This window comes from Haemaphysalis longicornis, unplaced genomic scaffold (assembly GCF_048455015.1).
Source record: "Haemaphysalis longicornis isolate Haplotype H1 unplaced genomic scaffold, Haemaphysalis longicornis Haplotype H1 scaffold_12, whole genome shotgun sequence".
NCBI classification, from domain to species: Eukaryota; Metazoa; Arthropoda; class Arachnida; order Ixodida; family Ixodidae; genus Haemaphysalis; species Haemaphysalis longicornis.
The window spans coordinates 48,803,328-48,817,760 of record NW_027526225.1 but is presented as its reverse complement, the minus strand read 5'-3'; the positions used below and the strand labels follow the sequence as shown (position 1 = coordinate 48,817,760).

Sequence of the window (14,433 nt, the reverse complement as noted above, 5' to 3'; positions counted from 1 at the left end):
TCGGTGGAGGATATCCGGTGAAGCCGATTGGAGGCGGGAAGGTGTTGCTTCGTAGGAGTCTTAGTGTTATTTCTTGAGATATCGTGAGGCTTGGATGAGGTAGCGAGAAGGTCCGTCGATTAAGGGTGTAATGTTGTATTATTTCGGGGTATGTTACAAGAGGTACAGATTTCTCCACGTCCTCCGAGGTCTGGTCGGTAAGTTCTCGGGCCTTTTGGTGGGCAAATTCGTTGCTCTCCATGGAGACATGTGCAGGCGTCCACACAATCGTTACTTTTCTGTCAGGAAAATTGGTTGAGAGCATGCGTTGCGTTGCTGGTGCTACCCAACCCAACATAAAGCTCCTGCACGCTTCCTGGCAGTCTGTTACGACCACCGTGGCTTCAGTCTGCGTGCAGGACAGCGCCAAAGCTAGCTCCTCCGCTTTTTTTATTGATGCGATTATTACGGTGACACTAACAAGGAACTCTTTCTTTTTTGAGGCTGCCACTGTCTTCGCTGTTCTGCCACGGATTGCGGCTGCATACGTGCTGATCGTTTCCTGTAGGGTGCCGTATTTCTTTTCTAAGGCGTTCGCTCTAGCTTCTCGTCGACCGGAGTGGTGAACCCGATGCATGTTCTTCCCCTTAGCGAAAAGTAATACGTTTGAAATACGTACGAGTACGCTGGAAGTGCACTTTAAATACGCTTTGTATTTGTAAATGTATTTTAAGTGCATTAAAAATTGCATTTTTTCAATTTTTAGTAAATATTGAAAATACATTATTAAAAATACGGGAAAAATACAGTCCTTGTAAGTACCCTCCAAACAGATTAAAAATGCACTGAACCTCACGAATGTGCGCTTAAGGCATTCAGAATATATTGAAAATGTATTTCTTCCCGCCAAACGATCATGGTGTAAATGCACTGTAAATATGATAAAAATACACTTACCTAACTACATTTAGAGCAGCACTCTGAGTATACTTTAAAAGTGTGCTGCAGCATGGAAATATACTCCGAATATATTCGAAATACATTTTAAATGCCTTTTACGTTTGTCGAACGAACATGGTAGAAATACACTCTCAATGCATGAAAAATACTTATAGAAAATACATTTTAAATGCATTCATAAAGCTTTGCCGAAATACATTTCGAGTACACTACAGGCGCTGCTTCACTTGCTGAATTGTAAGATTCACGTAAAGCATATCTGAACTGCCGGAAAAAATACATCTCAAATGAATAAACGTACTGAGAATTTCTCCTCGATGTTTACTTATAATAAAAGAAACTGAGGGAGATACTCTCACTTACTGCGCTGTCTAAAGCAGACATAACTCTGCGTATTAGAGAGAAACTCGGCGTACATATATGTAAGCGGCGGTGTTCCAACACAATCGGCAAAGAAAAAACATCGAATTCAACGAGTATATATATGTACGAAAACACTTGCACTTTGTCAGCGTTGTTACGACGGTATCGCTGTGGAGGCTTGGAAAATTTTCTTTTTCTGAAAAATATTCGCCTTAGGTGGACAACCCTGGCTATGCTTGGGAGGGCGAGCAGCTCGGCGCCTCTCACTGCCGCTCACTACCTCCTCCTCTGTGCCCGGCACCTGCGGCGCGAGCTGAGCGGCGCACCCCGACTTCACGTTTTGTCTGCCTTCGCTGCGCTTCTTTTGCCTGTCCTGTTTCGGACTCCTCAACGTGCGGTCGTCGGGTGGACGCAGTCTCTGCTTGGACGGCGCGTTGCAGCGGCGTTGGCCGTCTAGCCAAGGTAAGCACGATATACCTGCTATTTGCGCGTACGGTGTCGCACTACAATTAATTGACGTATGTTTGCCTTGCAATCGAAGAGTGCTAATGCCCTTTATAAATTCCGCACGTGGTTGTTAAGCTTACCTCCACCTGCGAGATTTCCTACCGTAACTACGCCGTGCAAGGGTATGTACTCACAAATCAACGACAGCAAGAAGACGTAAAAAAAAATGGATTTTAGTGCTTTCCTTTTAACGCCTAATTTTTAGCTCGGTCCCTGCTGTGTGGACGGGGGACTGTTGCTACGAGTTTCCTTGTAGATCGAGTACTCATTGAGGACTAACACTTGCATTAAACACATAACCGCCAGGAACGTTTTTAGCACAGCCTGTTCACAGAAAGTCCGCCGTCCATGTTTACGCGCTTGAGAAATTTGCGAAGTGTATCCAGGGACGCAGCTTTCTTTTGTTTTCTGTTCGCAGCAGCCGCTCACAGCTGCGCATGTTCACAGCAGCCGCCGTACGGGGAAGGAAGCCAGTTTGTGGCATACATACGGCGGGAATCCGAGCAGCCTTCGCGATTTTTGTCGGTCGCATGTCGCCATTCTGTCAACTAAAGCCATGAAAGAGTTTATGACGTCTGTTTCGAAGTGACCAAAAGTGTTAAAAGCGACCCACGTAATCTTTGGTGCATGTGGCAGTAGCGAAGGTGCTTCATGCCCAGGGACTACAAATTATTTGTCCATCTAAGACAAACTGTATGAGAGTAGCCGCTAAGTTACAATCAGTTTCTGTTCCTACCGCCACCCAGAACCAAGAACCAGCAAAGGAAGGAAGGAGAAGGAATGCGGGTGGGGAGGGGGACTTCGAGGCAGGCAACCAGTTCCCTGCGCGAGACCCCTCGGTTCCCGGAACGGGTCCCCCGGGCGAGTTCGTCTCTTTTTGTTCCTTGGATTGCTCCCCCCAAAACTTCGCGAAACTTCAGGACGTTGGCCCCTTCCTCTTTTGTGTTTCCTTGCAACTTTTCCCCTCCTTGCTGTATTCATTTCGTAGCGCATTCACGAACACGTGCCCGCGTTCCGAGAGGCCCTTCGGCCGCTCGTGGCCGAGTGACAGACACGCGGAACCCGACGCACTAACGCTGGACCACGCCACCGGAGAATTTCAGAAATGTGCCCAAAGGCACCGAAAACAGCATGGGCAGCCTGACGGTTGTGTGTGTTTAGAAGCCTCTATTTCCCATTTGCGTCTAAAGGGTGTACTTAAACGAGTTTCTTTTAGGTGTCACGAGTATTCGTAAGTTCCGTAGATGGTGGCGCCGCTCAGCGGCCGCAAGCGATGGCGCCGCAGAGGTGATCAACGGCGAAGCCGCCGACGCGCCATCATAGCGTGACCGTGGAGATTCGTGTTGTTTCATGAATTGTGTGCGATGGCTCGTAAATTTAAAAGCAATCGAATGTGTTCCGTACCGCAGTGCAAGAACCGAGCGGTTACTAACAAAATAAGCCTGCATTCGTTTCCGCGCGACGACCGACTGAAGAAAGAATGGACCGTAAAACTGCGGATCGGCAAACCTGTGACGCCGGCAATGGTTGTGTGCAGCGAGCACTTCGTGAACAACGACTTCTTCTGGAGCGGGACGGGTAAGCAGTGATACACATGTGATTGTTGTATGGGTTGTAATGTGGCAAACGTGCATGTGCGAATAACTGGCAGTGTTCTCAGTGCGGGCGCCGGGCCTTTTGCGCAGTATGTTACCGTGGGACTTCGATTATCAGTCCCAGACCAGCGAGGAGGCTGCGAGGTTTTATCGCTAGTCGAGAGATACAGAGAAAGCGAGCAAAACTATCTTTTCTTTGGTGTTTTTCTATTTTTACACGCCAAGAGGTCTCACAAACCTCCCAGCGTCTAGCAGCGACGGCGCTCGTCGTGCCGTTCCTTTGTACACGCACAAGGCCAAGCTGTGCTAACAATATTCTACAGGCGCCAACGTAGCGCGGACACCTGATTTTATTGCGGTGTTGCTTGGCAATTTAACAAAATAAAGAACGTCTACAGGAATAATTAATGTTGCGTGATACTGTACAGGTAAATAAGAGATCCGAATAAAACTACCGAAGATTTTTCTGGGATAAAAGCCCTTAGGGCTTTTAAGAAAGCCACGCGGCTGCATTTGTCACTGTTATTTCCCTTTGAATTGAGAGAAGCTAGGGTGGGTGTAGTAAACAGAAGTGCCTTGGCATGCGAAATTTCATAAGCTTGAGTTGCTGCTTCAATAATGCCCTACTTTTTCAGGCTACCAGCAAAATTGGACCCCTGTCCGGAGAAGGTTAAAGAAAAATGCTGTGCCATCCCGGTGCCTGCCCTTGAGAAGCCATGACAAGCCAGACTTGATGAGAGCTCAAGCATCGACAGCCCGCTCTGCGCGTGCATCTTCCAGGAACAAGCAGAGTATGCCACTTTTGAGCTGAGAGTGAACGTAGCGTTCCAACAGGAAATTATTTTATTCAAGGAAATGTAGAATTTCGACTACGGTTTCATATAATGTAAAGCTTTAATAGACAACGAATAGATTGAATTGCCTATTACTCCCCACTTTTCCTTGTTTTGTTTCGTCTGCCGTAATACAAGCTTTGGGATAGGGGTTCAGGGGGTGCTTCACCAGCTACTGTTGCCAAAAAGAAGGGGGGGCTCTGCACACAGGTCTCAGCCCGATTAGGCAAGTCACAGCTCCATTTAATTGTCCATTCACCTGGTTCTTTTCTCATCACTTGTTACTGACACATTTCCACCATCAGAAGTTTGACATTCTTGTCTGGGAAGAAATGATTTCCTTCCTCTGAGGTGTTGATTCTAGCATGTGTGAAGGTGTTTGAAAGGGCATTTTGAGTGCTGCGCACAGGTACAATTGCTTTTCCTTGAACAGACAAAAAACTTCCAGGTGTCCTTTGCTGCTTTAGAGACATGAAGGTGAACGCTTTCACATTTTGTGCCTCCTACAACTCGGCCAATAATCGGTGGCCCTTGCACACCATTTGCTACACTGGCATTCTGCTTGCCTGGCTTGAGGCACTCTACTTGTCGTCGTCGTCAGAACACAGTTGAGAACAGTGCCTCAAGGCATTGCATTCATTGAGATGTGTATGTGCTTTAACAGGCATACACCATAACAATTGTCGTTTCATGCTCTTGCTTTTATGTCCTCAAGTTTCGGGTCAAGTTTCGGCCCAGTTCTTTTCAATGACACCTCTGCAAGAGGCATATAAGACTTGTGCCTTAACAATAGCCCTAATTGCACTATGTGTATGGTCGGAGTGGATCAAAAGCTGTTACTTCAAATAAATCGAACTGTAAAGAGGTGAAAGATTGCCACGCCTAAATTCCGAGTAGCAGAAAAATAAAAAGTGTCCTTACGGATAAAAATCATTTTCATTGTTATCATCACAAGGTGGTCTTACCCCCTCCCCTACGGTCAAAGGACTTCTAAAGCCTCTGTGCCATAGATACCAGCAAGCAAATTACAGTGTTTACTTTATAAAACTGCACTTTCCGACGTCACAGACAAATCAGGTACTGTTGGCAAATGCAGTGCTGTCACTAGGCAAACTGTGGGGGTACTGCAAAAAAATATTTCATTTCAATTTCCACCCAAAAAATTCGAGTGAAGTCAGTACCTGATCATTGTTTTGTGCGTGTGTGCTATATATGTAAACATGCCTTGCACAGGGACGCTGTTGGAAAGTAAAGGGAGTAGCAAGCAGCAATCTCCTGAGGAGCTGCATGAACGACTTGCACAAGCAGAAACAACACAGCCACAGACAGGGACACTGCAGTTGGTGAGTAAAACACGGAACTGCTAGGAAAGTGGCGAAACGTGAAGGTTTTATGAAATTTCTACCGCAGAAACAGTTGTTACCGTATTTTAACACTCCATTTTATTTCCCTGCATGTTCCTTGCATCACAATGATTTCCCTGCATGTTGCTGTGGCAGTTTTTAAGTTTGTAGCCCATAAATCCTCAAACCTGAAAACATGATAGTCTACCGCTCACTTGGTGCCAAGGAAATCTTGTAAACCCTACGTGAGAATCGGCCGGTTGAGGTGTCGGCGAAACGCCAGACAGTTACCAGCCTCTTTCCCCCCTCCCGCCCCCCCAACAATCACTTCCTCCTCCTCCCTCCCTACGTGAGAAGCAGCATGCTAAGGTAGCGACACCGAAGCGTCTACACTGAGGCTTACCCGCTGCGGTGGCTCAGTGGATAAGGTGTTCCGCTGCTGAGCACGAGGTCGCGGGTTCGATTCCTGGCCGCTTTTTTGATGGAGGCAAAAAACAAAAATGCTCGTGTGTACAAGATTTTGGCGCACGTTAAAGATCCCCAGGTGGTCAAAATTAATCCGCAGCTCTGCACTACGACGCTTCTCATCCCGTGCATTGCATCGGCGCGTTAAACCCTACAATCAATTAATCAGTCTACACTGAGGCTTGATGAATAGGGCAGCAAAGCCACTTAGCACAGCAGCCGCTTAATTTTTTTTTACAGCAAGCAAAGCAGGCACTTTGCTTTGCAGTGCACAGCACTTAAATGTCCATTACTGTGATTTGGCAACTGCGTCGGCCACGTAACCGAGCAAACGAAGGGAAAACCGGACAGAAGGAAAATAGAGCAAGTGTGAGGGGGAGGGTGTATGCCAAGGCGGCGCAAGATGCAGTGCAGTGCAAAATAACCAAGAGAATGAAGATGCCACCAAATGTGGGCCCACAGGAAAGCAGAGGATGAAAGTATGACGAAAGTGTGAGGAGGAAGGACAGTATGCAGAGGCCGCAGCACAGAAACCCAGCACGTGCTGCATGGCTCATCCGAACCACGTGACATTTGCACAGAAGGTTCAAACACGATTTACAACATGATTGGTAATGGTGACGCGCTGTGAGGTAACAACAGAGTAGCACACGCCACCATGTGTTCGTGATCACTCCATCGCTTCTTGAAATGTAGCAACTGTGCACCGTGAGTGTCAAGACTGCAGTTCACACTGCGCACAAATTTTGCAATCGAGAGTGTAGTAATCGTTACCCCCGTTTTTTTTCTGGCGTTCATTTTTCTTTGTCCAGTTTGCTGCTGCTACTTACAGCGTCTACTGCCTGTTGCATAGATTTTGGTTGTTCATGTTAGTAGGCAGTACGGCGCCTTTTCAGAGCTGTTTTTATTCTGAATTAGGTCCATTAACTTTGAACCAAAGCTGTCTCAAGTTCACCGGCATTCCTACCATTTTGGTGTTCTTTTTTCCCCTGGCCTGCTTTCAACCCTCTCTTCTAAATCCAGGTGGAAGAAGCCCAGCCGGATGCAGGACCGAGCGGTGCGATGGTGGAGCCAGAACTGAACCCCGAGATGGCTACCGACGTCAATACAGAAGATGAGGCAGTGGAAGCACTCCTTCTGCTGTCCCAGTGCCACCCTAGCTACGATCACAAATGTGTGCAAGTGGATGTAGAGAGCTTTAAAAAGCATAAGATGAAGTTGGTAGACTTATTGACAACCGATGCTGCAGTTCGTGCCTTTACAGGCATTGAGTCGGTGAGTGCGTTAGTTGCACTATCTGACGAGGTAGCATTAGTTGACAAGATGGCCACAGAGCTGTCGGTGTTAGAGAGAGTTGTGCTGGTGCTTGTTCGGATAAAAACGTGTCTGTCATTTATATGCCTGGCATTGTTGTTCGGTGTCAGCAAAACAACCGTGCACAGGCATTTTTATGGCACTTTACAAGCCCTTGCTGCTGTTCTTGAGGCTGCCATTCCATGGCCCAGTAAGGAGGAGGTTTCCAGAAATCTTCCTCGGTGCTTCGAGGGCTACCAGGAAGTACGTGTCGTCCTAGACTGCACTGAGGTTGAGCTGGAGAAGTCTCACTGCGCATCATGTCGCATCTTGACATACTCTCACTATAAAGGCCGACACACTGCCAAGGTTCTGGTGGGAGTGTCACCTGGTGGGCTGATAACGTTTGTGAGTAATGGCTTCGGAGGCAAAACTTCTGACAAAGCGTCTGTAAAACAATCCCACGTTTTAGATGAGCTTTCCAGCTTTGAAGATGATGTCATGATTGACAAGGGTTTCAACATTGACGACATGTGTGGAAAGCGTGGACTGGGTGTTGTGCAGCCTCCTTTTCTCCGCAATGCAACCCAGTTTTCTTCAGCAGAAGCTAATAAAACTGTGAGAATCGCCAGGGCACGGGTCCACGTAGAGAGGGCTATTCAGCGAATGAAGCTTTTCAAAGTTCTGCTTTAAAAGGCCCGTGCCCTGGGAAATGGTCGGCGCTCTTGACCACATACTGATCACAATTGCTGGCATTGTGAATCTGTCGAGCCCCATTCTTGCTGACAAGAGGTTTTTGAATGCAAATGAGTCAGTGACCATGCAGTAAAAGAATGACTAGTATCTTAGTATCTATTCACATCATGGCAGTAAAAGTTCGGTAGTTCAAACTTCAATAATTTGAGTTTATGGATAATTCAAAGTGTAGGATTTGGTCCCGTCAAGCGTCCATTGAAGTCTGTATGAAGACACCCGTAAATTGATTGATTGATTGATTGTAGGGTTAACAAACTGAAGCAACGCAAGCGATGAGGTGCGCCGTAGTGGAGGGCTCTGGTTTAATTTTGTCCACCTGCGGATCTTTAACATGCGCCGAAATATCAAATATCAATGCGAAATATCAATGCAGCAAATTGTGAACACACAAGCATTTTTGAAACACAGCCAAGGCTGACCTAATTCTCAAATGCATTCATTGTTCGAGTCATCTCTATTGCACATTTTTATCTGAACAAGTACCACCACAACTCTCTTCAACACCGATAGCTCTGTGAATATTTTGTCAACTAATGCTCCCTCATCATATAGTGCTACTAACACACTCATCGTTGCCATGTTTTTTAAAGAGCCTCGTGCTCCAATTGAGCTGCTCGCGTTATGTATTCCTAAAAACAGTGCCCACAAAATGATGTGCTTTATTTTTTCCCAAAGATATTGATGTGTGAAGTTATAAATGTAGAGAATGCACCAGTACTACCTTTGCTTTCCCTTGCACTGGTGTTCTTTTATGCTTTAGATTTCAAAATAAAGCCTCAAAAGTATGCAGCACATTACTCAGAAGAAATTCACTAAAACTATCTTTGCTCAAAGGAAATATTGTAGAAAGCACACACCACACATTTTTTTTGTGACAGAATTAGTATATTTATCACAGCTTAAAATACCTCTACTTGACATCAATTAAATGATTGTCCTTGAGGCAGCATCACAAAATAGAACAGCAGTTGATTCAAACAGCAGCATACACAAGAGTTCCTTTGGGGAGAAAATGATATGGGGAAAAAAAGGGTGAATGCAAAATCAAAAAGCAAAACATAAATAATTATGTAGTATATTTATCACAGCTTAAGATACCCTTACTTGACATCAATACAATGATTGTCCTTGAGGCAGTATCAGAATAGAACAGCAGTTGATTCAAACAGCAGCATACACAAGAGTTTCTTTGGGGAGAATATAAGGGGAAAAGCAGGGTGAGTGCAAAACAAAAATAGGTAGTGGGACACCGAAGTGACACCGAAGTGAATTTGTTAAGCTCCTGTTTTTGCTTGCACTACGTAGACCGGCTCAAATGAACACACTTTTCATCATTTATCCGGGCAACAAAACCGTATATTTTATAAAGCCTGAAAGAAGAAAAACTACCATGCGCGGTCTGCGGCGGCGGCTGCACAAACTAACCGCAGTGACGTCAGGTAAAGGTACTACATGATTGGACGCTGTCCAAGACTACCATTCATACAAGCTTAGGTTGTGTGAAACAGCATGCTTGGCATCCGACGTTATCGTTGGATGGACATTCTCAATATCTCAATAATTGCCATACCGTGCTTCTATCATGTCGGCTGTAAAATGCCTCACGTAAGCCTTAGTAACCAGGATGGCTTGGAATCGTAGCAATCACTAGCCGAGGCCTACGCAGCAGATGAAAGCCCTCCGCGCCACTGCACACGCTCAAAAGCCATGCGCTTTTCCCCCATCTTTGGAGCTAGGCTCATGCCTGTATCGTAAAAAGCGTGTTCGCACCAGGCCAAGGGTCGGCTGATTCGGGACTGTGCCCACTGCCCACAAGCAGTCGGTGCTTATGGCACCAGCACCCCAACGTAAACTCGCTAGCGCGCCAGTCTACGCGTTCTGCAAACTCGCTCGTGGAGTAATGAACGTTACGGCTGACTCTTCCCCCGCCTTCAATTGGCCTTAGATTTTCCTACTACCACACCAGTCAGCGAAGCGTCGCATGTGCCCTTGTGCAGAGTGACCTGGACTTGGAGTTTGATGCAGTGTACAAACTAACAAAGTAAAGAAAGGCACATTCTTCTATTCACAAACGTGTTGTGGCTTAGTTTCAACTGAGCGAGCGAATTCTGATGACCCGCGGGCGGCCGGCGGACTAAACGCTGGGCCGACTGACTCTGTTGGTAGGCCGGCGAGCTGTGCAGTAGCGCAGTCAAGCCAAGTCATTTTTTTCTTGACGTCACACCAAAACACCACAGAAAATGGGCGAGGATGCAGAGCAGGATAGCTTTTTCTAATTGATTTTTCTACTAAATAAATTTGCGTAAACGCACCCAGCATAGTCGAAACATGGCCTAGGGACTCCGGAATACACTTTGCGCTGGTAATCCCGCAATGTTTACAAATCACTTCAGTCTCCCTGTAAGGAGAACCGAAAAATGGCTGACATTCACACTGACAGTAAAAGTAAAAAAATGCACAAGACTGTTACACTACTTTCAACATAAAAATTATTTGCAGTTGCGATTTAGCAATAGGAAGAGTCAGTAGCCTCATCTCTCCCAGTCACTGCATACGCTGGACACACACATCACACACACACACAACATCACACACACTAAGCCAAGGCTGCAAGGCTTGGCAAAACGTGCTTAAAGTACACAAACTGAAGCCTTCGGAGAAGCTCATCTATGTGCGTGTCACACCTCTTCACTGTTAAAATGAGCGGCTCCGCAGCTGAGTACACCATGAAGTGTGTGGTGTCCAGGTCAAGGAGAAACATGCCCAATTGCACTTGCGAAAAGTACGCATGGTTGCGGTTAACAACAAAGTTTTCTCCATCCTGCTTCACATAGGAAAGCTTTTTTTCTTCAGCAAGTTCGACCGCTTTTCGAGTTTTCCCTTCCTCCGGGCTCTTTACCTCAAGGAGAATGTCGGGCTGGCTGCCTCTGAACACGACACCATCAGGGCTGTATCCGAGCCATGGTACAAGTGGATTGACCACAAGGCCGAGCTTGGTCACAGCATTGTTAGTGAGCCTTGTGTATTCGTGAATGGCCAGCCCTTCACAGCTCTTGCCATACCTTGTGGCATCGTTTCCACTAAATCTGCTCTCTAGCATGTTTGCCACTTTGTCCTCCCATGTGCGACCTTTCTTTGGAACATATGTGAAGTACGCGCGACATGTACTTCCTGTGATGCGCACCTTCCTCTCTTTCTGCCATTTGGTGTTATCCTGGCCCCTTGTCTCCGCGCATATTCTCAGAGATTGCTCCTCTGTTACCTGCACATAAGTACGGTAAAACTCCTTTTCTGCAAAGGTCAGGTCTTGTTCCGAAAATTTATGCACTTTGAACCGTGTGCAATCACCAAAGGCAACATCGTGGAACATTAGCTCTCTGTACACCCTTACACGATCACTTGCCATGTGCATCAGCAGGGAATGTTCCTGAGCGGTTGCGTCATCAGGTGCTTCCACAGCAGCATTGCAATGAAGCCTGCCGTGGTAGTGCAGTGCGAGTGCACTCTGTGGAATGGCTGCCATGAGCCGATTTCTTACGGCTGCTTTTTCGTCTTCATCCAGGCGCATTCGTGGCAACGGCTGTACATGACAAAGCTGGTTGAGCTCTTTTGCTTCGTAGAGGGGCTCCGACCGAAGCTTGCCCCAGGCTTGTTCCATGTCGGTGCATGTTAGCTGCTCCAAGTTCTGGAGACCGGTCCTGTTAAATAAGAAAATTTCGGCATTAACAAGAGTTATTTTATGTACTTTTTACATTGTCAGCCTATTTACGTCTCCCGCAGAATGAAGGCCTTCCCCACAGACTTCGAACCGTTGTGGAATTTACCTCTAAGGTAACTTAGTAACTACACCTCTACAAATGGCAAACAAATCTTCAGTTATCATTTTCTGCCTTTACTTTTATTGCCAGCATCAGCCTGGCTGACTCCAAAAATAACCACAGCATCGACGACCTCAATTCAAGGACACATGCAAGACAAGCACAATACAGCATTTGCATTTCCAAGAAAATGAGTTGCAGGTTGCACTGGACCTTAATCATGACGAAACTGACAGACGGCGGCATTTTTGGTAATTACCAGCAGTGATGCTGCTTGTTTATCAACTCTTGCTTGACGCAAGGATCACTGTCGCAGCCTTTTCTATGTGGAATTTATTGGTGTTCCTGTCCGCTTAGACTCGTTAACAAATGCTGGAACAGTTCAAGTCCTCAACGAAGCCTTTCACATTTTAAGACATATTTTATTATAGCGCATCTTGCTGCTGGACGGCGAGATCAAAACACAAGTGCCACAAAGACACTTTGGAACCAGCTGACGTGTGGCGGCAAATCCGAAGTTGTAACACACTGGTTAACTACTGCGGGTTTCAGGTGCTCGCTACTACAATGAAGTAGCAGGGACAGCGTTGTGCTGGCAATTTGATACCCTTGTACACAACAGCAAGCTTGCCTGACTCAAGCTCTGTGATAAGTTTGATTTAGCTCTTCATTTAACTGAGCTCTACTTATGCACTTAGATGTAATTGTTGTGAATCAACTTAGAAAAAAAAATGGCAACGACTTCATAGTACTTACCTGTACACAAACATCAGCATAGCGATCAGGTGCTTGCATCTCTCTGAATTTCCTGCTTTGCAGGAACAGTGGGCCTGGGAAAAAAAAAAAAAAAGCCATCACTACGGAAACCGGAAGCCAACAACCACTAAAAAAAATACTTCGTGTTCCGGATCGTTTTCAGTCAAGTGTAAACGCCGTAGATGTGAGCTAACCCGTCGAAAAACACCGGCGTTGCAAAATTTGTAGATGTCGGATAAAGATCGGTTAATCGCAGTGTAAATGGGGCATGGATATCCTGATTGTACCGAATCGAAGCCATAAAGAGACTTATGAGACAAAAAAAAGCACTGTTTAGTTAAAATTCTCTGCCGGGCTAGATAATTAAAAACGAATCAAGTCCCGTTCACACTTGCGACGAATACGAGCGAAAGCGACGGGAATTCCGTCGCTTTGTCGCGCGATTATGGTTTTGTCGAATAGCAGGGACCAATTTTCTTCGCGCGACAGAATTCCCGTCGCTTTCGTCGCAAGTTTGAACGGGCCTAATTCGTCAGATCAGCTCGTGCAGCTCCGGACAGTGCGTTTCAATCTGCACGTGCAAGTCGTGCGCCGGTAAGCAGCAGGGTATTAAAAAACAGTGCGGTAAGGCAGCAGGGTATTAAAAAACAAAAAAGAAAACAGTATCACATCTATTCCTCTACCCAGGGAACAAACAGGCGCGCAGCAAAACGTCACTTACAAATGCGGAAGAGCCTGTTTTCAAAGCCGCGAGCCTTTGTGTGCGGACTCCAATGCGTTCGCTCGTGTGGCTAGCATTAGCGATAACAACGACATTTACGTACCTTCAGTGAGCCGTCGTTGCCGTACACGAACTCCAGCTCGTGCGGCTTCCTTTTCAAGGCCGAAGTTTGAAGGCAAAGGCCTTGTACTGTAACGGATGACGCCTCCTGGCATTTCACCCCACAACACACCAAGTGTCCCGCATCCAGCACCGCTTCGCCCTCGGTGTAGCACCGGATTCGTTTGTCCGAGGCTCCTACGTGCCTCATTACGTCGCCCCACGACAACGAGCGCGTGAAGGGCAACATGGTCCAGAAATGACGACAGATCGGATACTCGTAGATGATCGGGGTGTACAGCCGCAGCGCTACAATGCGCCTCCGATCACCTCTTGGGCCGCCATATTGGAATCGCTGGGTTGACCGGCGCGCCCTCTATATGCCGCGGAACTTGCGAATTTATGAAGCAACTATTTTTACTTGATGGTCCCTGAAGCTAACAGGTGTTTATCTTTTTTTGTATGTTAAAGACGCGAGCATTTACAAATATTTTCCGCGTTGCTCTCTAATTAAATGATGACGTTGTCTGTGTACAGCAAAAAGTATAAAATTACCTGCCGGTGATGTGCGGCGGAGAGCAAAAAAATTACATGTGTGTGCAAGCACAAATACACGTTTTCTGGCGTTGCTTGTTTTAATTGCTTCGGTTAGGTGCCTACGATATAAGAGCTTGTTATTTTAAGGACAGCGTGAAATTTTTCTTGTTTTTTGAAATAACCTTACTTTGCCGTTCTTTTGAAAGCCTTGTTGAGTGCACACGCCAATCTAATGACATTTACGTAAGCTTTCTACTGCAATCCTGCCCATGCATTTTTAAATTGTTTCGCTGCGCACTATTTTTTTAGAACGTAATCTTCGAAGAAGGTGACGCCGAAATATGGAACACATAACAATAATTGTAGTAATAAGATTACTGCCTATCTTATTTTATTAGCGTCCTGGGA

At 46.2% G+C, this 14,433-nt stretch overlaps 2 protein-coding genes across 2 annotated transcripts; one reads left to right on the top strand and one right to left on the bottom strand.

Annotated features, from left to right (window-relative positions):
• The first annotated feature begins 3,041 nt into the window (after positions 1–3,041).
• LOC144162617 (uncharacterized) lies at positions 3,042–8,946 on the top strand. Its single transcript, XM_077693233.1, has 4 exons — positions 3,042–3,387; positions 4,040–4,195; positions 5,471–5,580; positions 7,069–8,946. The coding sequence occupies exons 1-4, from the start codon at positions 3,174–3,176 to the stop codon at positions 8,029–8,031; spliced, it is 1,443 nt and encodes a 480-aa protein (XP_077549359.1). The 5' UTR covers positions 3,042–3,173; the 3' UTR covers positions 8,032–8,946.
• Positions 8,947–10,483: 1,537 nt separating this feature from the next.
• LOC144161593 (uncharacterized) lies at positions 10,484–13,818 on the bottom strand. Its single transcript, XM_077692235.1, has 4 exons — positions 13,493–13,818; positions 12,669–12,742; positions 11,357–11,792; positions 10,484–10,492 (listed from the first exon to the last, which is right to left on the bottom strand). Exons 1-4 carry the CDS (start codon positions 13,736–13,738, stop codon positions 10,484–10,486), a joined length of 765 nt encoding a protein of 254 aa, XP_077548361.1. The 5' UTR covers positions 13,739–13,818.
• Positions 13,819–14,433: the final 615 nt, after the last annotated feature.

Excerpts from the sequence above, each read along its gene's own strand:
- LOC144162617 (XM_077693233.1), top strand. The coding sequence starts at position 3,174 with ATGGCTCGTAAATTTAAAAGCAATCGAATGTGTTCCGTACCGCAGTGC. Across the intron at positions 3,388-4,039 it reads CTTCTTCTGGAGCGGGACGG|GCTACCAGCAAAATTGGACC; the intron begins GTAAGCAGTGAT and ends CTACTTTTTCAG. Across the intron at positions 4,196-5,470 it reads ATCTTCCAGGAACAAGCAGA|GGACGCTGTTGGAAAGTAAA; the intron begins GTATGCCACTTT and ends TGCCTTGCACAG.
- LOC144161593 (XM_077692235.1), bottom strand. The coding sequence starts at position 13,738 with ATGTTGCCCTTCACGCGCTCGTTGTCGTGGGGCGACGTAATGAGGCAC. Across the intron at positions 12,743-13,492 it reads GCAACGACGGCTCACTGAAG|GCCCACTGTTCCTGCAAAGC; the intron begins GTACGTAAATGT and ends TTTTTTTCCCAG. Across the intron at positions 11,793-12,668 it reads ATGCTGATGTTTGTGTACAG|GACCGGTCTCCAGAACTTGG; the intron begins GTAAGTACTATG and ends CTTATTTAACAG.